Source organism: Ceratosolen solmsi, unplaced genomic scaffold (genome assembly GCF_000503995.2).
Source record: "Ceratosolen solmsi marchali unplaced genomic scaffold, CerSol_1.0 scaffold10, whole genome shotgun sequence".
Classification (NCBI taxonomy): Eukaryota; Metazoa; Arthropoda; class Insecta; order Hymenoptera; family Agaonidae; genus Ceratosolen; species Ceratosolen solmsi.
The window spans coordinates 822112-845024 of NW_011948412.1; the positions used below are offsets into that span (position 1 = coordinate 822112).

Genomic DNA, 22913 nt, shown 5'->3' on the forward strand with positions numbered 1-22913 from the left:
AAAAAGTAGCAAAGGACGATAGAAAAGAGTCGAATTTAGATTAAATGTTTTGAAAAAGAAGGTTCCCCTGCAAAGAAGAAAGCGGGAGCGCAGAAGAAGTGAATAAAAAGAGGGTAGGTGAAGAGCAAGTCACAGTGGAAAAGAGTCGGTGACAAACGTCTAGCTCTGAACAAAGGATCGACAAACAACTAGTACTGGAGAACCGGCGTCGAGTAAACGGAAGAGTTTCCTGGCCGTGAGGATCCATGTCCAGTGTCATAATATGGCTGGGGCGCTGTCAGAGAGTGCCCCTAGACCCGTAAGCGTCGTCCGAGTGGACGGTGCGGAGTCGAGCGATCTTGAACAGACGAAGGGGGCACAAGAGTCACCCGCGGTTGAGTCATCGGTGCAGCTGCAGATTACGGGGGAATCGAATACTCATACCAACCCAATAAGCGTTAATGGTCAGCAGTCGGATTGTCAGGTTCGGTCATTCGCCTCGACCGAGGCCCAGACCGATGTCGCACCACAGCTGCTGCAACCTCCGAGCGCACCCTTCAGCAGTCACGCGGAACTGCTTTCCGAGGAGCTCCGTGACGCTAGAAGACGGGAGCGCCGTATGCGCCGACACCATCGACGCGCCATTCAGAGAGTGAATGGGGCCGCAGCCGCTGCAGCTGCGGCTGCGGTTGTCAACGGCGCCTGCGCCAGCTTGCCTCCGACGTATCCTAGCCTCATGGGAACGGCCAGCGGTGGGATCGCAGGTCCATCCTGTGGTGGGGGTACGGCAACGACACCGCAGAACGGTGCCAGCAACGGATTGCCGCTTGTGGGCCCCGGAGGCCCCGTAGGCGGTTTCCTTCATCCTCCACCGCCCCACCTGGGCTTGAGGGGCCTCAGCCTTGGACTACCGTTCCCCGTACCGGCCAGCGTCACCGCCTTCGGCAGGTCAGTTAACTCGATGCGTTGAGCCTCCTCTCTTTTGCTTCCCATTCCAATTTCTTTTAATTATTATAAGTTTTATTATTTGGATTTTCAAGTTCCTATGTATGATTTCTATACTTTCTTTTATCCTTTCAATTATCCAACAGTCTCTGAGAAGTTAGTAATTTAAATCAATATTAGAAAGTTATTTTAATGATTGCAATGAATAATAAGTATTTTTTAATGAATTACTTTAAGAATTATTTTAAAGAAGTACTGCTGGGAGAACCACAAGTTTCATATATGTAGTTTTGTATAAATAATAATGCCTTTCCTATAAGACTATAGGTACGTATGTTATGAACGAAATACTAAAAGTATCATAAACTTTTTAATAATTACAAAAATTATTACTATCATTGCAACTATATAACTAGACTCAGTTCAAAGCTATGATTTTTCAGAATCAATCCAAGAGTTTAATAATAGTAATGTAATATAAACAGCAAAGAAAATAATTAAAAAAAATAGTATTTTTAAATTAATTTCACTCATTCTCTTTACATTGTTACTGTTACAGTATTATATTTATATTATTACGGTATAATGTTGTATTCCACAAAATTTTTATGTTTTAAATATAATCGTGTTCGAATCTGTTTAACTTAATTATAGAAAGAAATATCAATTATAATTATAGTTTATAAAATAAAATGAAAATAAAAATATTATTTTAATTTCAGTTTCCGTAATAGCTTGAATTAATTATATTTTGAAGTCTAAAATTACCAATATTTAATGATTGAAAATGTATTATGTGAATATTTACAAGATCAAATTGTTTTTGATATTATAACTTTATGTAAAAAGTTTTCCATACATTATATTACATTAATTTAGAAGACCAAACATGAAACTGCCGAATACTTTCTTATATATAATTATATTTATCATTAAATGCTTTTATTATCTAACAACTAATTGTTTTATAATTCTCTGATAAACTTATAATTATTGTTGATTTAAAAGCTTTATCATAACTTAACAATCAAGAAACATATACTATTTTCTTAATTTTACACTTAATTCAAATTAAATAATTTTGTTTTTTTTTTAATATTAACAAAATATCACAAAAAGATTTTCTATAATTTTCAAAATTTTTAAATATAAATACTTATTTAACTAACTTCTTAATAAATAAGTTATTTTATTTTCATTTGAAAAATCCAAATATATTATATACTCAATATTATTGAAAGTTAAGGTCATTAGAAAAATTAAATATAATTGTGTATAACCTAAGTAATTTATAATTTTTTAAAGTACTACTGTTGCCTATTACCGTTATATATATAATATGTAATAGTTGCTGTTATTCCTGCATTGTTGCTTCTATAATATGAATGAAATAAATTAGTCACTCTTGAAACGCAGGTGAAAACACTCGTTGAAAATTATTCGGCTGCTTAGAACAATTGAGATATAAATGTAATCAAGACGATTTATCATATTGTTTCATAATAACTGCAGAACATTTCAAATGGACGAAATTTTCTTTGACTTTAAGTGAAGAAGAGGGGTAAAAATTATATCATATTTCCATCACGCAATACTGCAACGATACAATAAGCGCTTTCATCTAATATGTATAGAAAATAAGGCTACACAAGCGTTTGTTTCTATGCTACGCAATTCTTCTTTTTGTCTTCTTTTTTTTCTTTCAATTTCTTTTCGAGGTTCTTATCGCAATAAAAACTGTACATATGTGGGAGTTAATACATGTATGCATCCAGGCATTCAAATGTTTTAATGATTTTCAGTCTTTTATATAAACTAAATACATTGTGTCTGTGCCTAATTTTCTCAAATCTTATTTTGTAGAAAAGTTTACTAATATTTAACCAGTATTAATATGCTGGATAAAAAAATAATTATATAATTTTTTCGTAAAATTTAAATTTACAAAAAGTCTATATTTCATTCACGAAATTTATTATTGTATTAATTATAAGATGATTAGGCATATATTAGGTCATTTGTACATATTTATATCCAATTAAGTATTGAAATATTTTCATTGTCTATCAAAGATTAAAATTATATAAATAAGAAAAATATAACGACCATCGACAAACGTAAAACAATTTTAAAAGTGGATATAGAAACACCAAATTTGCAGCGCAACCTCGAAGAAAATGATGCAGCAAAAGCTTGTTACCAATAATACATAGTTACATGCACTCATACACGGAACTTTATTGAAATCAAATATTATCCTTGATTTTAATCGCGTGTTCAATAATAATAATGTGATTTAAATTAAAATCCTTGGATTTTCCACCGATACATTCAATATAGCGATCTACTACTTTCCAACAGGTACTTTTTCTTACTTGGCTGCATTCGTTTGTCCCATAAGCTTTTTTTTTGTCAGCTCGTACTTGATTATAGATACTCAAAAATAAATGATTATCTCAAATAATATGTCAGATTTAATGACCCACATAATGAGAGCGATTTATGTGTTACGCACGAATATAGACGCGATGCAATTTGTTGTGACGATATGTTCATTTTTATCTCATTTTTTATTTATTGTATCAACCAACTTGCTTGCAGTAAAGTTTATATTTAAACGAAGTGATACATTGTTAAAAACTTTAGATGGTTATTTTTCTTATTTTATATTTAAATTTATATTTAAATGGTAAGATCTTTTTAATATAAGAATATATATTTAAATATATTATTTTAGAATATTATTAATAGAAGCTTATAATTTTATTAATTAATTGCATTTGCCCTATACATTTACGACATATCATAAGTTATATTTTATAAATATTTATTCTTTTTATATTATATACATTAATGTATTTTTATTAAACACTGGTCGCACAAAATATTTAGAAAGAATTATATAAAATAAAATTTGTTATTAATAATCTATTATGACTATTTAAAAATCGCTATAATATAATGTATATAAACAATACGTGAAATTTTCAAAATAAAATGTGTTATTTGATTCGTTAAATTAATTAGAAAGATATATTCTGAATTTTGAAAACTTCAAAGCCCTAACTTCTTTTTATATCAGAGATAAAATTATTTACAGTCGTATGAATAAACATGCACGTGTTTATTTGTAAAAGTATGCTAATTTCCAAAAGAAAATGAAAATATAATATAATAACTAAAATTATATAAAAATTATTTATTTTCAATTTAAAATATTGCAGAATTCAGTATTTATATGTTTCATATAACTATGCAAAACATATCATTTAAAGACAATGAGATAAAAAATCTTAGCACATCATCCATGATAATCAATTAATTAATTTTCATTTTTAGTTGATGTAATTTAAAAAAAAATATTTTTGTGATTTACTTATACGCTATATACAATGCACATATTTTTTTATATATTCGAAAATAAGAAGATTTAATACATAAATGAAAAGAAATATCAGAATTGAAAGTTTTCCTTTATTTAATGATATTATAATATTTAATGATTTATAATAAAACTGGAAAGTACATGTAGTTTTTTTAACAAATATTTTCTTAATTTATATAAACAACAACAAATTTGTTGGTGTGTACATTGATCTGTATGAAAGAAATTTTTTAATTTCTAATTCTAAATTTCTGTAATTATTGATGTATAAAAAAGAAAGCAACTTTGCCTATAATGTTTGTTTCAGGATATCATTTTATTATAATTAGAAATTTCAAGCTAACGTATTATAACATTGATTATTTTTTGATATTTTATAATGATAAATACTGTCGTCTCGTTAATTATTGATCAAATTTCTGTGCCGAATTCTGTAATGTGTCTAAACATTTAAAGCATATAATTTATATATTCCTGAATAAGGTTGTGAATTTCACCAATTCGTTTTCCCATACTCATTTAAATTTTAAATAGTATAACGATATTAATATTACTTCTGCCATTTCGTAAAAAAGAACAATGGTTAAATGAAAAAATGGTAAAATGAAAACAATGGTTTATTCCATTTCATATGGATAATTATAAAAGCGAGTTCATGAAACATTCATGTATAATAACAATTATGTGAGTTTTGCGACACTCCCTATATTACAGTTACTCAAATAATGGCTGTTACTTCTTGTGTTATTAAAAAGAGATAACAATCCGGGATGAGAAAGAAGGTTGAACATACGTAGTCAAATGAAGGCCGTCAAAGGTTCTTTATCTTATGTGATCTGGAGCGTGTGATGGTGAGTTTACGAACCGAATAAAATGAGAAAAAAGAGCTGTTTGACGCCAAACCAAAATGAAATCTCCTTGCCGTATCTGTGCCGCTTCAGGGCATTGCGATGCTGTTAGGATACAAGATATTCGCATTTCGACTCAGGCCACGATCTTCTTGTCTTCGCAACATTCTGGAACAACTCTGCCTCCTATGAAATGATGTTTAAATTGTCAAACAGCGCAACTTGCTTTTCTTCGCTTATATTGAATCAGACGCTAGCAATCGTTTTTATGAGCCACTAACTTCGAAATACCAGCAGCTTTTTCGGTTCCAAAAATTTAAATGACATTATATATCTCACGTCATGTGCATACTTAAATATTATGTTTTTATAAAATAATTACTGGTGAAAGATAAAGCGAATTTGAGACAAGCCAGTCATTCGCAAGTGTGAAAAGCAATAGAGAATTAAATATTGCTTTATTTATAAAAAGAAAGTTATAGCCTCGTTCCATTTAGTTTTTCGTAGTGCCTTGAAACATATATAGTATTCAAAGTGAAGTAAATTTTTATGAAAGAATGAAATAAATAGAAAATAGTATAATCGCATCCCTCTTTCATTATCAATGTTACAAATATTTCGAGGTGCATAATCGTTTGTTCATTTAATATGTGAAATTAGACATTTATAACAGCTTAATTAAAATATTATTGATAAAATATAAATAGAAAATTTTACCATATATCTTTCAATTTTGGGTAATTACTTTAGTAAAGTAATTTTGTTTAAATGAAAATAAACATACTAGATTTTTTCGTGAACTTTGTTTAAATTTAAATAGAATGCATCAATAACGTAATAAATATTCTTTTCATATCTAGCTATTTAATGGTGTTTAACTTTTCTCCATTAATAATTCTTCGTCACCATAATCATTTACATTATCGTTGTACAATTTTTCAAGCTTTTATTACAACTCTATCAATTTAAGTATTGATCATTTCAAAATGGCTTTATTGTTTTTATTTTTTGCTATATGATTTCTTGTTCATGTCGTTAAATTAACTTATCATTTTAGAATAATAATAATATTTATTATAATAATAATAGAAGCTTGTTTTACGTTATTATTATTTACATGTATGCAGGTACCCCGCTTTGATACATGAAAATACTTAATTTTTTTGTTTTGATTTTATTTTCAAAATTCAATACATTTTTGTTGCTCAAGAATTTCACATTTCATTTCGGTTTCAATTTCTTGCATTAAATATGACATTAAATTTCTTAAATTCCATATATCTTTATTTTTCTATATTGTTTCCTTCACTTTTATTTGCGATTTGGAAAAAGTGTTAATTTAGGTTTGATTAAATAGTTTTTATTTAAGTATTTTATTATTATTATTATATTACTATCTTTAGATTGCTTTGGGATACGTATTACAAAAAAATAAAAAAGTTAATTTCCAAACAGTGATAAAAAAATTATTTTTAAAATATGAAAAGGAATTCTATAAATTATTAAATTTCAATATTTATCTTTAAAACTAATAAAGATACAAAATATTTCACTATACACATCTATTATTGAATTTTTATTATAGTTCTATATTAATGTAATGTATGTATATTTAATGTTATTTAATTTAGATTTAATATAGATTTATAACGCTGTAATGGTATTGAAAGAATGTATAAATTTAAATTTTATTAATTAGTTGAGTAAATATTTTACATAATTTAGCAATATTTTCACATTTTCTCGGTAGGAGTAATTAAGGCTAATAATTGAATATCTTCAAATCGAATGCGATAAGTATAGATTAATGTTGTTTTTTTTTTAAATGTATACATAAATTATATAATTCTAATATGGGAAATGATAAATAATATAATGTTCTGCAGTTGGTTAAATATTATTTTTTGTACTATATTATGTTGCTTTTGATTAATAAAATCGCATAAGAGTGTTATGAGGAGAATTCATCAATAGTAACTTTTAACTAATTATAATGTCTATAAGACAAATAAAAATAGAAGCTAAGATCAAAATTATCTTACTTGTATATTTTATAATATATCACAGTTTTAAATGAATAGTGTTGAATTGTTATCAAATGTATTTTTAATGTACCTAATAAATTAAATTTTATATTTTTAGAACTAGCTTATAGATGAGTAGATTTAGAGTAATAAATATGAATCTTTATAATATTTATTAGTAAAAATATTTTATTAATCATACTTCCCATAGACATATTATAATAATTTCATATATTCGTTAAATTTTGTAATTATAGAAGTAAAATATTTTAATATCAATTTTTTATCAAAATCTCCAAGACTTGATAGTAATCTTTATCTATTATGTCATTTATTTAATTTTTTTCATAAAGGGTCAGAAATTTTTATATTTTCTATTTAAGACAGTTGTCATGGCTCACAAAAACATATATTTAAATATACTCCGAATGAGAAGATATTGTATATTCAAAACATATTTTATAAATCTGTTATTGCAATTATTTATACAATTATTATTACATAATTGTATATAAATATTTGAAGATTATTTGAATAATTGATATTTTGAAAGAAGAATTAAAAGTGTTCGTTCATTTGCTTGGAAGGAAATATTTGTAAATTTGTTTTGTGCGATTGTACAAGTAACTAAATTAAGATATTTTAGTGTATTAACATTAAAGAATTTTTTTCTTCTAATGTTAAAGTGGATGATTTGCTTCAAAATTAAAATTACAAAATAAATATGTGAAAAGTAATAATGATTAGGATTAAAAAAATAATCTTGTACAATTTATTTTATGAAAATTATTGATTTATCTTATGACATCTATTAATAAAATTGATTAATTGTATTAAATTCGCAAAGAGATTTTTCAAAAGTGATAATTCATTTTATATTCAGCATTCGAGTTTATAGTGTAACGAAATCTTGTCATTTCTTCAAACGTTATTTGGTTAAGATTTTAGCTATTCAAAACCAAACTCAATTTGTTTTTAAATCATTTATTTTGAAAATTAATTTCTTATGGTTACTTTATTTTTTATATATTATATTGTAATATTTGAAATGAATATCACCTATCTTCTCAATAATTGATTATGTATACGTACAAAAATATAAATGCAATATATAATTTAATTAATAAGTAAGGAATATCCATAAAATAATTATATACTTCCAGTTTCTAGTTATAAGATATAATATTATAAGATAGCGATAACATCAATATAAAAATATTCTTAGCTTTACCTTTTATTTAAATTAGTTTTAATAAAAATAACAAGTAATTTTTTAAATAAATCTGTACAATAATTATTTATTCTTTCACGCTGTAATTTTTTAAAACAAAAAAAAATTAAAATATTTATAATAAATAACAATATTTTCATTAGATAAATTATCTTTCTACAATTACTACTATACTATTATAAAATTTTTAACAATTCATATGGTGCTTTGCGAAAAATTAATCAAAACAAGAAGAATAAAACTATGTATTAATAATTTTAATAAAACCATTACAATGAGTAGTTATTTAGATAAAAATTTATGAAACAATGGTAGTAACGTGATAAATTATAAATTTATTTATCAATATGAATAAATTGTTATTATGTCATTATATAAATGATTACAAATTTACAAATATTTTATAAATTATATTATACATTCAATTCATTATATTATTATAAAGACCATAAAATTGATTTTAAGTGTGAAATTAGTATTTAGTAAAAATCTTCTATTTTTGCAGAAAAATTAATTATTCTTAAATCTAAACCTGTATGTGCACTGTATTAAATTCAGCAATTGCATTCTGTTGTTTATTTAGTAGCATTCGGTTTGGTACTTATAATATACTGAATGAGTTAATAACACTCAAGTATAGATGATTGACTCACGAGGTTTACTTTGGGTTAAACGCAAACGTATATTGTTTTGAAGGAAGGCGTGGCAATTTTCGATCTTCTATTTCGGTTGTTTTCAGTATTTTTTTATGAATTCCAATTTCTCGGTTAATCTTACTACTTATACATTAGTATATTAAATTTCTTTTTAGAAAATTTCTGAGTTAAGCATTTATTAGCGAAATAGTCGAAAAATTTTTTATGTAAGCATACTGAATCAAGTTTAGTAAATTTAAGATCTATCTATTCAATCTATTAATTTAATGAATAGATAATTATTCCTATGCACCTAGTTTGGATTCTTCTAAAGTAATTATTATAAATTAAAGAAAATCATAAAAGACTCGACTAAAGTGGTAATAAATTATGAACATAACATAATAGTTTATAATGGTAGTACCATTTGAATAACAACGCTAATCTCTTAGATATTCAAAATGTAATATAAATAGTGCATCCTTTTTTAAAATTCATAGACTTTAATTGCAACAAAAGAAAACAGTTAATAGGGATTGAGTTTGCTGGAGATAATATATTTTGCAAAAAAAGGACGATGACGTGAAAGATATCTTTAAAGTATCGCTGCAGAAAATTGAAAATTTCACTACAAAACTCACTGTTATACATTAAATTGTTCCTCTTTCTAGGGAAAACCCTGTGTTCGTTTATTGCACAGAATATCTATATATATAGATATAGAAAATATTGATTTTTTACTTCATGTTATATAATGATATTATTAATGGTTTTCCATGGAATAATAGAAAATTAGTTTAATAGATGGTCGCATTTCAAGAATAAACTTTGCTTTAAACCAGAGTCTAAGAAAATTAGTCATAATAAATATTAGTTATCATTATTAACTTACAGAATTTTAATTTCAAAGATTAATTATAACAAATTAATATAAAAAATTAATATGCGTAGAAATATATTTGCGAGTTTAATAATAATAGTTTACAAATTCATTTCAATAGATAGTACATTCATAGTGCTTTTATAATATCAATGCAACTATTATACTGTAAGTATAATACATTAAATAAATTATTTTTGTATAAAATTCTAAAATAAAAATATTATTACACATTTTTCTAGTATATCTCATTTCCAAATTAATCATTTGTAAAGTAGCAATACATATTTCTATACATTTCTATATAAATGATTTTTTTATTATTTTTATTATAAATCGTTATAAACGCTGTCTATTAATACGGGACATGTATAAATAATTATCCATTGAATACAATATATTTACTAAAACGTAAATATATGTATTATTGTCAAATTACTTTTTAATGTAAAGTTAAGCATTTGAAAATTTTTTTCATAAAAATTGACTTGATTTTTTTGTAGAAAAAATATAAGAATTGTTAGAAATAATGGTAATGTATAACATATACACGCCTGTATATATTTATTTATTATTTTTTTTATTTTAGTTTGATGAATAATAATAATTAAATATCTAACTCTACTAGCAATTATTGGTTCGTTGTAAATAACCGAATATAGGAGGAAATGATAAAAAAAATCAAAATTTTTTCCTATTTTTCTATTGATTTAAGAATAATAAATTAATTTATTTTTAATTTTCACTTAGTATTTCGTAATGTTTGTCTTTCCATGTCTTTGTTAAATATCAATATTTATTAAGCAATAGTTGTATTTGTTTCTAAATTAATATATTATTAATTGCCATATAATTTTACATTATATTTCTTTATTTTATGTATAATTACAACATAAAGCACATATATGTAATATGCTAATTGTAGAATAACAATTTCAAAAGAAAAAGTAAATAAATTTTATTAAAATATTCATTAAAATAAAAACATTATAACGTATTATTATATTTTTAATTCATGTTTTGGTAAAATCAATAGTTTTAACAACATTGTAGATGATAAACTTATTAATTAAAATTTTTTTAGAATTGATTAGTTATAATTATAAATGAATTTTAAATAATTAATATAATTTTATATTATAATATTATCGAAAGAAAAATCAGATATTAATAAGTTAGTTTTTCAAAAATAAACGTATTTATAATAAAATAAACTAGCATTATCAATAAACAAAAGCAAAATATATTACAATTTCAATAAGAATAATTGACACGATTGGCGAAGATAAAAAAATGTTGAAATACTTCAGTCTTTACATATGAAATGAGTGTACATATAAGAAAGTACCACCAGCAATAAAATCATGTTTTCGTTTTATTTTTAAATAAAAATGAGGTATAATAATAATAATAGTTCAGTATACGAGTTATAGAGATATTAAATGCAAGTAGAAGTAATGAAAGATAGGGGGGGGGGAGAAAGCACCGCATTTCCTTACCATTCTTCAATTAACGATAAACGGTATCAAATTTGATAATAAAAATGTTCTTTAATAATATACTTTAATAATATAACAAATCATTTATGTAAATATTGTATTTAAATAATATTGTATAATATGAGTATATTATAAAATAAATCGGAAATTGATGTAATAAAAACCTAATTTTCTAAATAGTTTACTGTTATACAATTAACTTTTGAAATGCTATTGTAGTTGAAATATTTTCCTAGTGATTGTTGACTTAGATGCGAAGCTATGATCTTTGACTTCATTTTCACTTAATAAAAACATAGTATCCATCATATTTCTTCGAAGTCTTGAATTTTTCTGTTATTTAGCACATAATGTTGCTTAAGCTTGACTCAATAATTATATAAATCAATAACAGCATTTAATGTGTATATACAACAACTATACATTTGAATTAGAAATATTTTTTTTAGCATATAGTTTCCAGCCTAAATAATACGAATAATATAAACGAATAATATTCCTAAAAATATTATAAAAAATTCATTGAAAAATAAACACTTCCTCTTTATTTTTTTCGTTATTAGATATTCATAAAAGAGAAGTTTATATAAGTTATATAAAATAAATATTTTATATAACTTTCATATAAATTCCCACTGATAATTATGTCAAAAATTACGTGTTAGAGAAAGAGAGTATAGAAAGTGGAATACGGTTGATTTGTTGCTATTTTCAAATTTCCAAAGTCGATTCCACGATAGTTTCTAGATATTCCAAGGCATCTAATTATTTATTTAACAAAATGTATTTGTAATTTTGTATATTTTATTCAAGGACCAATGCATCATACAAGGAATACATATATAAATACATGTGATAACCAATGAACTGGAATTACGAGTTAAAGCAACTCAAGTGGAGTTATTTATAACTGTTAAAATGTACCTATGCCCGCTTTACTCTTGTTCTAACTCATTACTAAGTCAAGACAAATTTTACGAAGAATTCATATTGAATAAAGTATAGGAGTCCGTGTCACTAGAGGTCACAACTTCATAGAACAGGGCCTCGATATTGCTCATCGAGTAGACTCCTGATTTTATGAGAATCAAAACTGTTATTTAGTAGTTTCCCTTCATCTCATTAAAAATGAATGTATGGCATTTATATAAATATTTTGATTGATTCAGGACTCTAAATATATCAGGAAAATATTTAAAAGTTCTTCTTGTATACTTTTTCTTGAAATTTATAATTACCAAAAGTGACGTGATAAATAATTTCCCTATAGATGATCAAAATACGGCAAACTAAACACAAATAAGAGTATAAACAATATGAGACTTCAGAATAACATCGTTATTAATCAATTTTCTTAAATTATAGTAGTTAACAACAACTAAAGTAATCTTTTAATATTACAAATAATTTTTAATCAAAGATTAAAAAATTAATGATTAATTAAAGATTATTAAATATTTATTACATCAAGCATTTATTAGTATATATATATATATATATATATATATATATATATATATATATAAAGTAGCGCTAAAAATTATAAACAAAATCATAAAATTTATTTCAATACTAATAGTATAAACAATTGTACGAAAAGAAAAATATATATCTGTATTAAGAAAAATATTTTTCAATTGGAAAATATCAAGAAACAGTTGCATATACTACTTTGTTATTGCAAAAAATAAATTGAACATTATTTTAATCAATCATATAATTAAATGGTAATTACTATCAATTACTAAATATTATTTATATCACAAATAAAGCATCGAAGTAAATATAAATTATTAAATTTTTTTAATTTAATACCATAAATGTCATTAAAGTTATTTGAGTATCAAATAAATTTATAATAAATGAATATATAATAGAATAATAAAATCCTTATTAAGATTGATCGAATTCAATCAATGATTTTTATGTTTGATATTCTGCAAATACCATTGACCACTAATTAATTTATTAAATATTTGTCGAAGTATTTAACAAGGTATTAATTATCGAACTCACAAATAAAAAATAAAATTATACAAATTACTCTGAATATTTTATACAAAATAGAAGAATAATTATGTGCTTTGCGAAGGAAAATTATTAAAGTGTGTCGTAAAAAATATTTGTGAATTATAAATTAAAATAATATTGTCTTAATATCTTTCAAGATAATTAACTAATTGTTTAAACTTTTGAAAGTTTTTATTAAAAGATTTAAGACTAGCTTAGTTCATTTATCACAATATTTAGGCAATCTCTTTTAATTTCAATGTTCACACAGAACGCTGTTCTTCTGTGCAAGCATATTTAAAACGCTGTTAAATTACTATTACTTAAGAGCATTTATCTAGCAAATTCGTGTAAAAGGAATATGTGTTTGTTTGTTCTTGAAAGGGGCGTGGTGCCAAAACAATGCTGTGGTTTGGGTTCACCACCAGTGCGCTGGTCCATCCTGGGAGTTGGCGTTGTAGGACTTGTTTGCGCCGGCGCCGGAGCTCTACTCGGAGCCCTCCGAGCAACCGGACGAGATCACATTGCTGTTGCTCTTCTTATGATCGGTAAGTTTTACAATTAACAGTAATTTTGATTGAGCCATGAAGCATGAGAGGACTTTTTTGATTGATGTTGAAAAATTGTTGGTTGGACTTAAAATTGGATTTCACTGTAAATATGCTTTACTTTCTCGTGTCAAAATGTAAGTAAAGCGTCATTTATTCACTTTGAATTACAAGAATGAGATGCTTTATTTATCGATTGCTTCAATTGACAGATATATTATCCATGTGCAACTGTAGACTACTTAATGTTGATGCAATTATAAAATTTTAAACAAACTAAACATGTGCAATAATTCCCCAAATTCAATTTCCCTAAAACATTTTCAAATTTATATAATTTAAAAAAATAATAGAGATATTATAACGTAAATAATGACAATTTCATCAATAACTAATAAAATTATAAAATAATGAAACTAAAAGTAATTAAATCTGTAATACTTCGTATAAATGTAATTTCCATGTAATGTTTTTACAAGAACATTCTTCTAATTAATTAATATTAATTAGTCGAAAGTCTAAATTGAAGTCTCTTTTTATTAATGTGGATTTTAATAGGTGTTACGTTCAAATATATTATAGTAATTTATTATTATTTATTTATATATTTATAAATTTATTTATTCTTACAGATTTTTACTTATGTATAATTGCGAAACTTCCATTTAATTTTTACAAATTACTAAAGTAAAATTGTGATAAAAACTATTATTATTTTGGTATATTAACAAAACAGTTTAAATCTGTAGAAAAAAGTGCCAACTTTTTCTTACTGTGTTGAAAAGACACCGCGAAGTGTTGCACATGCAATACGAATATATATACGAATTATAATAAATATTTAATATTAGATGTGAATTAAATATGTATATACAAATAATTTCTAACAGTATATAAATAACAGCTTATATATAAATAATAGCTTATATAAATAAATATTAAATAATACTTACTAAATACTGCTAATATTACGTTATAGTGTTAAAAATGTACAATTTTGTGAACTAAAACTAAATGTGGAAAATATTGAATGTAATAAACATATACGTTATATACATAAGTAATATTCTCGAAGACGTAACTCTGTTTTTTAATATATAAGTACTATTATAATTACTAAAGTAATTTTAATATAAAAGTTAAAGGATTCGAGGGCTAAAGAGAAATGTATCACCTGCTCGTCCTTGATCTTATAGCTTTTATAAAAGTAGGTTATTACACGTGCATATACAGACGTTAGATCCTGCACACAATGAACATTTATCTCCAAAACTTTTCGGGGCTCATCCTTTCGTCGAATATTCGGCACTTGTCTTATAGTTTTACATTATGGTATGCTCCCCGCTATAATTTAATGCATGTTCTGTATTTATTTTGTCTTCGCTTGTCTACGAGTATATTTCACGCGTTTTAATGAAATTTCGCTGTTTAATATACATAATTGAGTTTGATATTTCAATTTTATTAAATATGTAACGAAATTTATTATTATGTATTCCAAAATAAAGGCTCGAAATAAAAAGGCGACAAATAATTTTTAATGAATTTCAATTTAAATTATTGCTATTAATATTGCTACTAATAATCTAATTAATAAATCATACAAATAATAATTTTACCTTATTTATATATACAGATTTATACATACATAGCCCACAAAACATTTACATTATCATTACAAATACTAATATATAATTCATTAAATATACTTTAATTAATTTTAATTCTTGAATAATTAATTCTTAAATAATTTTACTTTTTTTCAATAGTAAAATATTATTTAAAACATTTTTTCAATTTTTATCTGACACGTAAATATCAATTTATACTGATTATTCTTAATTATTAATTCATAATTATAATGTCGCTAAATTTATAATCTTCAAATCTCAGTAGGCTTAGTTAGTAATTTGTTAAAAATATCTTTTTAAAATGTAAAGAATAAATCTATCGATTTATTAATTTTGTCCAATATATTATATTATAAACGGAAACCAATACAAAATAGAAGGAAATCTCCGTGAACTCTCTGGCCTTTTTATTCAAAAAAGTTTTCTAAAAAGTAAAAATTTTTGGTTAATAAAAAGTTGGTTTTGAATTACTATAATTCAAATATAATTAGTATGTAAGCAGTATGTTTTTTTACTCAATTTATTGAGAATATATAGAAAGAATATAGATCATCAAACTATTTAACATCTTATGTAAATTTAAATTTTGTATTTTAAATTTAAAAAGTTTGACAATTGTTGGAAGTTTATAAAAATAATAAGGTATACTTTGGAAATGACGAAAAACTGAATAGAAATTAAATGTGTAGACGTCAAATTAGGTAAAAAGATTAAATTTAATAATGTGTATGCTAAATAGCTTTTATTAAAAAGATTTGTATAGGGATCGATAAATTCATCAGATAATTATTGGTAAATATATAATCGAGAACTTTATATATATATATGTGTGTGTGTGTGTGTGTGTGTGTGCGCGCATTTTATATAATTCGGTAGTATGGGCTATAGAATTTTATAAGGATTTTCATATACACTCAAATTTCACACATCTATATTAGATGTAAATTTTGAGTACCCTGTATACATGAAACCTTATAAAAATGAGAAGAGAAAGAAGTTGCTGGGATGTCAGAAATAAAGAGAGGGTTGGACTAAGAGTTTAGCTGATGGGGTACACTTGTTGCGTGAATACAACACATTTTAAAGGATATGCAAACACTCGCGGATTAGCTATAAGATTATCGTATTGCAGAAAAAAGAAAAGCAGATACCGTCTATAAATGACAGAACAAGAATTATTTCTTACAATATACATGCTTTTTAGTTTTTAATTTCTTTCGGATAACACAATAACTAGATACTGTTGCTGGTTTTAACTTTGTTTCATTTCTTATTTGTTCAAATAATTTGTATAATATAACAGCTATAACTAATTATTTAAATTTCTCAAACATGCAATTTACATTATAAATAACTATTTATACGCATTATAGCAATTGTTTTTAAATATTGCAGTCTAATAAAAAATATCCTTTTAGTAAAATTTGTGCATGTAAAAAAATCACATATATCTATTTAGTCTTTTACTTCTGTAAAATTAAAAATAATTAACAATACATAGTAGGATACATATTCATTCGCATGAATATTCAATAACACTACATTGGTTGATACTATATGGAATCGTTTGTCTTTACAATAAGTAGCATAGAATTGCAACTTCTTACATTTTCTACATCAACTAGTCTTTTCCCTATAATTTCAATTGATATCAATTTTCTAACATGTTTTAATATATATCGCATATATAGCTTCTCTCTCTCTCTCTCTCTCTCTCTCTCTCTCTCTCTCTCGCTTCTTACTACAAAAGGCTCTTACTTGAAGTTTCTCCTGAGTTGTTAATATTGCTACTTCTGCGATATTTTCTTTGATATTAATGAGTATTGAAAGTAGATTATGACTTTTTTCTACATTCCGAAACTTTTTTAGTAGGAATTATATTAATTAGTATTTATTGTGCTATGTTAATAATTATTGTACGTTAAATAACACATAACGATCCTATATTAATTTTATTAGAGAAGTAATTATATTTATTTAAATGATCGAATATATTCATAATTTTTCATATATTAAAAGAATATCCATAAAATGCATGAATTTCTTTAAGTTTGATTTAGAATTTAAAAGTATACTATAGTAATATTTAACTTAGACATTTATATTTTACTCTCTTTAAGTTTTGAGTTTTCTCCTCTAAGGATTTTATATAACCTAACATATAGTTAATTAAATACAAAAGAAAAAGGATACAATTAGGATATTAGGAACGTGTTCTCTAATATCAAAGCCAATATATTTCATATCGAAGTAATGAAAAGTAGAAATAGTAGTAACTTCAATATATTATGCTATTCCCCAATTTAACATTTAAATAGCACACTTGCTTAAAAAGTTTTTAACCTTAACTCTTCTAGTGGTCCCTTACTTATTTGCTACCTACATACTTGTATATTGACAATGGAAACTGGGAATACATACGAATGTACGTACATACTTACGAAAAAAGAGATAGAAATGGGAAAGAGATATATCATATCGATAACCGTTGTTCATTCCTAATTGATACGAACTAAATACTGGCCCTAAAATATTATACTCTGCCCTCTTAGGCGTCCTAGCGAAGCTCTCAAAACCCTGTCACCTACATTTTTATGGATATTCTGGTAACTCTTCTTTTCTTTTACAATTACCAAAAGTAAATATTGTTAAATAAAATTGTTTATTTTCATAAACAAGAGATATTTTGTGCGTGTTGTTCTTCTCAAATAAATCTACAATATGCTCTGGGCAATAATTACTTAATTACTTTCTTGAACATAAACTTTTAATAAGACTTATACATCTGTCAATAGTCCCTTCTTAAAAACCATTAAATGATATATTTTTATTTTATATCTATCATTTCAATATATTATGTAAAGTGTAGATTTGTAACATTATATTTATTTTTTGTTTACTCGCATCATAAATTGAAAATTTTTTTAACGCTCATTTTTCATATTTCATCAAGGTTAAGTGATTAATTACAAATTCTACGTAAAATTTATTACGTAAATCTAATACATAAATTCGTATTTCATTAAGATAAGTATAACTTTACAACCAATTTTAGAAGTTTCTTATTTTGTACTTATTGACATATTCTTTTATTGGTGTTCGAAATTGTAAGAATATTCCCAAGTCATTAGACATCTGGAAAACTAGCTATTAGAGTTCCGAAAAACAAAGTCGTTAAGCAACTGGCAAAAACATGACATTCAAAGTTGTGAAAAAAAGTCATAAAAATATAAGGAAAAACCACGTCGCTTGACACCTGGAAAAGGGTATTACAGGCAACATTGCAACGCATATCCATAACGCATACGCTGTTGTCAAACCCAGCTACATGTGGCTCGGATAGTGAAGCGAAAACGCGCCAAAAAAGTTCCCCTCGTGGTGAGGATGCAAATAAGAAGCGCTCTGATTGGAGCCGCCAATAATGAAAGAATCAATTCGATTGGAGACGCTCAGAAAGAGGCGCTTTGAATGGAAATGCCAAGAAGGAGGCAATTCGTAAACACCACGTGATGGCCGAGAATGCTTTTAAGAAAGACGCCGACAAGGCTTCTTCTCCAAAGGAACGCCAATTAAGGATGTAGACATACATAGTAATGGTCAAGAATTAAGATGCAAAGGCTAGTCATATCCAATTCATAATAAGTGCAAGATAAGTGAAAATAAATCATACACTCGCAGCAGTGCAAGAAAAGTAAAAAGGAACAAGAAAACAGTGGCGCACAGAGCACAACATAATCATAATCTATAAGGAGCCGCTCGAGGCAAGTTCAGCTAACGATACGAGGTATGTATAGCCAGCAAAACACAAAACAGAAACTACAAGCTGTCGCACGAGGCAAAGCCTGCAGACATCACGAGCTGCCATCAGGTGCACAAAATCTGCAGAACCCATAAGGCAAAGAACTGCAGACACATAAAGGACAAGTTTAGTTCCTACAAGATAGACTTACAAGGCGCCATACGCGGGAATATCTGCAGACCAAGATGAAGTGCCACCAAGAGCACACCTGCAGAGCCTACAAGGTAAGCAATAAGCCAATAACAAAGCAAGCTCAAGCTACTGCCACGTGTCACTACACAAGGAAGCGAAGGGGTTTACGACCTCGCACTTCTACGTGTACAATTACAATTACACCACTACGTGCACCACATGAAGAGGGCCAGGGGAGTTACGCTCTCCTACCTAACCATGAAGTGCACGTTACCACCACGTAGCAGCCATAAAGGAACAGGATAAAAACATGGATAAAAATCCATCATCAACACTTAGAATTATTATAGTGTAATTTAACGGGATGATATCAATAAATACCAATAAATAAAAAAAGGATTAATTATTGAATACATGCACTATCCTGTCCACTTGCCCGTAATCCTCCCATCAACCATCTGGGAGTTTCATCTAACTGTATTATTTGGCCCTCCTAGCCTGGTACTCTATTTTTAGACACTTGGTCATACACATTTTTTTTAATTTTTAAACATATTAGTTTATGTTTGCTTATCGCAATCTTCAATAATTTGTATAACATGTTCGTAAGCATTTTTCATTATTAACTATACAATTTTAACAATTCAATATAATTTTTTAAATTGTTGGTTCGAAAACTCACATTTATATTTTACATAAATTTTATTTTTTTATAGCTATTTAAATAATAAATTATAGTTTATGTGAATGCAATTTTCATTAACATTTTGTGTGTGTGTGTGTGTGTGTGTGTGTGTATTATGATTACAAGAAAATGCAAGTTTTTATATATTCTACTAATTATGTTTTCATTTACGAATAATAAAGATTTATATTTTAATATAATTTAACATTGCGGAGTAAATGAGAAAGAAAAAATATTTATTTATATGCCAATTTAATTTAACAGCTTTTTAATGCTGTACACAATTTTTATGTTATAAGATTATATCACATTATAAATATTTTCATTCTTATTAATGCTGAAAAAAAGAATAAGCGAAATATCTAAAAGTTTATTATATAGTATACTTTAATTATCAAATTCATCGTGTATTACTACGTATGTTTATTAATTATTGTACTAATTTACTTAATTAAACCCCGAGTGTTTTTTAAGTATTCATTTTTAAAATATTTAATTTTTCTAAAATAATCTTCTTTTTATGTAATTTTAATTAGCAAATTAAAATGATTACCCAACTCCATTTTATTATTTTTCAAAGTATACTTAATGTTGATGTACGATATTATTACTGAACTATAAAAAAAGATTAGAATAAAATGATATAAATGTGTATTTATTATATAATAAAAGAAATGTATCTCAAAATTATAATAAAAAAGAAATATTTTCAACAAATTTAATAAAGAAGAACTAGAAAGTTTTTAATAACTAAACAGCAATTGTTGGTTGAATTACTTAATAAAATATTTACTTGAACAATTAATTACTCATATAATTACTAGGCAATTGTAATAATACAATTTCAATAAGCAGAGTTTATGTAATTCCATTAGGTAAGTCCATTAGGTTCCATGCGTATTCATTTGTAGTTGACTCGTAATTAACAAAGTTGGTTAATGCAGTACGTGAACTAAAAGCGACTGTACAGGGTCGCTACCATATGTGGAATTAAAACAATTATTATATTAATGAGTAGAAAACTGAGTGAAATGTGGTAATGTTATGCTAATGAATTGTGCAAAATGCTTAGCAACGGAGATAATTTCCTATATGGACATATGTATTATTGTAACTCGTATCTCGCTTGCAGAAATCACTGCCCTTCGGCTCATCCTTGACGTTAGTAGCTAATTATATTATTACGCCTGAGTAGAAGACGAATAAAAACCAATACCGAGTACGTTTTCCTTGGAAAATCGACAGCCGTTCCTTACGTATTTTCATAAGGCACGAGCGATACATAACAAGCAAATAGATTTCTAGTCAAACGATAAAACTTGATAAAATTCGTTAATTATGTACTTATGATGGAAAAAGTATTCCATAACCTATTGATCTTCAATTCATCGTTAAAAATCATGCAAGTAACTATTTACGAATAAGATAATGTACAGAAAGAAAAGAAGCATCAGAGATAATATAAATATTTAATTCTTCCATGTCTTTAATCATCGAAGGATTCATTAAAGCCTCCGTGCACTTTATTACATAAAAAAAAGAGGAGAGAAGATGATGCTCTCGTGTTCCTCCTAAGAGCACCATGGGAAATAATTGGCGGATACAACGTGTGAACAATATCGACTTCAAAGGATTCGCGATGCTAAAATTCTGGCAATAAGCAATGATAATGGCGAGTAGGGATTAGAATATGTATGGAGTAAAGAGGTATCAAACTATCGATCCAGAAAACGCGATCATTTCATTCGTACGCTTTTTCCTTCGGCATCTTGGTAGATTTCCCTTTTTCAGTGTGCTATTTCATTTCAAAAGTCCAAGATACTGATATTTCAGTCTTTCTTTACTTCGATTTGCTGCCCCTTATTATATTTGAGCCGACGATTAAATGTATGAGAAATTATATGTTGGGTTACAATGATGAATTTATAACCAATGGATACGAGTAGATTTCATTGACACTATTAGACAATATTAGATTCGAAACCTTCGGTGCTCACGTAAACCACGTCACTAATTAATTGCATAAATTATAAAAAGAAATGTATCTTTTTAGACTTTTAAAAAATCTTAAACTTTAATATTAAGTCTTATTATTTGTATTTTCTCTTTCAACGTAAGTAAACATTTTTTAATGGTTCTGTAACTGGCTTAATAATAATTTCATTGTGTAAAAATTAAATTAAAAATACATGTATTTTTATACTCTTATGAATTAGAGCATAAAATATTGGTTGCGCACAAATTTCATAATCAAATCCGCCTAATAGTATAACTTTTTAATAATTGATTAAAATATATATTTATAAGAGTGATTTCTTTTCGGCTTAAAACAATGTTAATGACTTATTCGGTTGTTTTAAAACAAATATAATTAGTTTCATTTCCACTAACAAAATATATTAAAACAGCTTTTCTATTACATTATTTTATCATTATGTTCTTATTTTATTAGATCTGGATATATATATTATATAATTTCTATTATATTCTATTCTAACTGAGAATAGTACAATAATACAACCTCATACAACCTATGAGGTTAATCTTCAAATAATACAATAATACGCTTAATTAATACTTTATTAATATTAATTATTAATACTTAATTAGTAATTTATTTATCTTCTGTAAACTTTAAAATCTTCTGTAAAGATATACATCTTTCATTCATCTTTATTTTGA

General features: G+C 25.9%; 1 protein-coding gene across 1 annotated transcript in view; it reads left to right on the forward strand.

The window, feature by feature from the left end:
- The first annotated feature begins 1 nt into the window (after position 1).
- LOC105359329 (uncharacterized) overlaps positions 2–22913 on the forward strand; it is a 31215-nt gene continuing 8303 nt past the window's right edge. Inside the window, exons 1-2 of the mRNA XM_011495943.1 lie at positions 2–927; positions 13821–13984. Of these exons, the coding sequence (XP_011494245.1) occupies positions 263–927; positions 13821–13984 (829 nt within the window). The 5' untranslated portion in view covers positions 2–262. The remainder of the gene's footprint in view (positions 928–13820; positions 13985–22913) is intronic.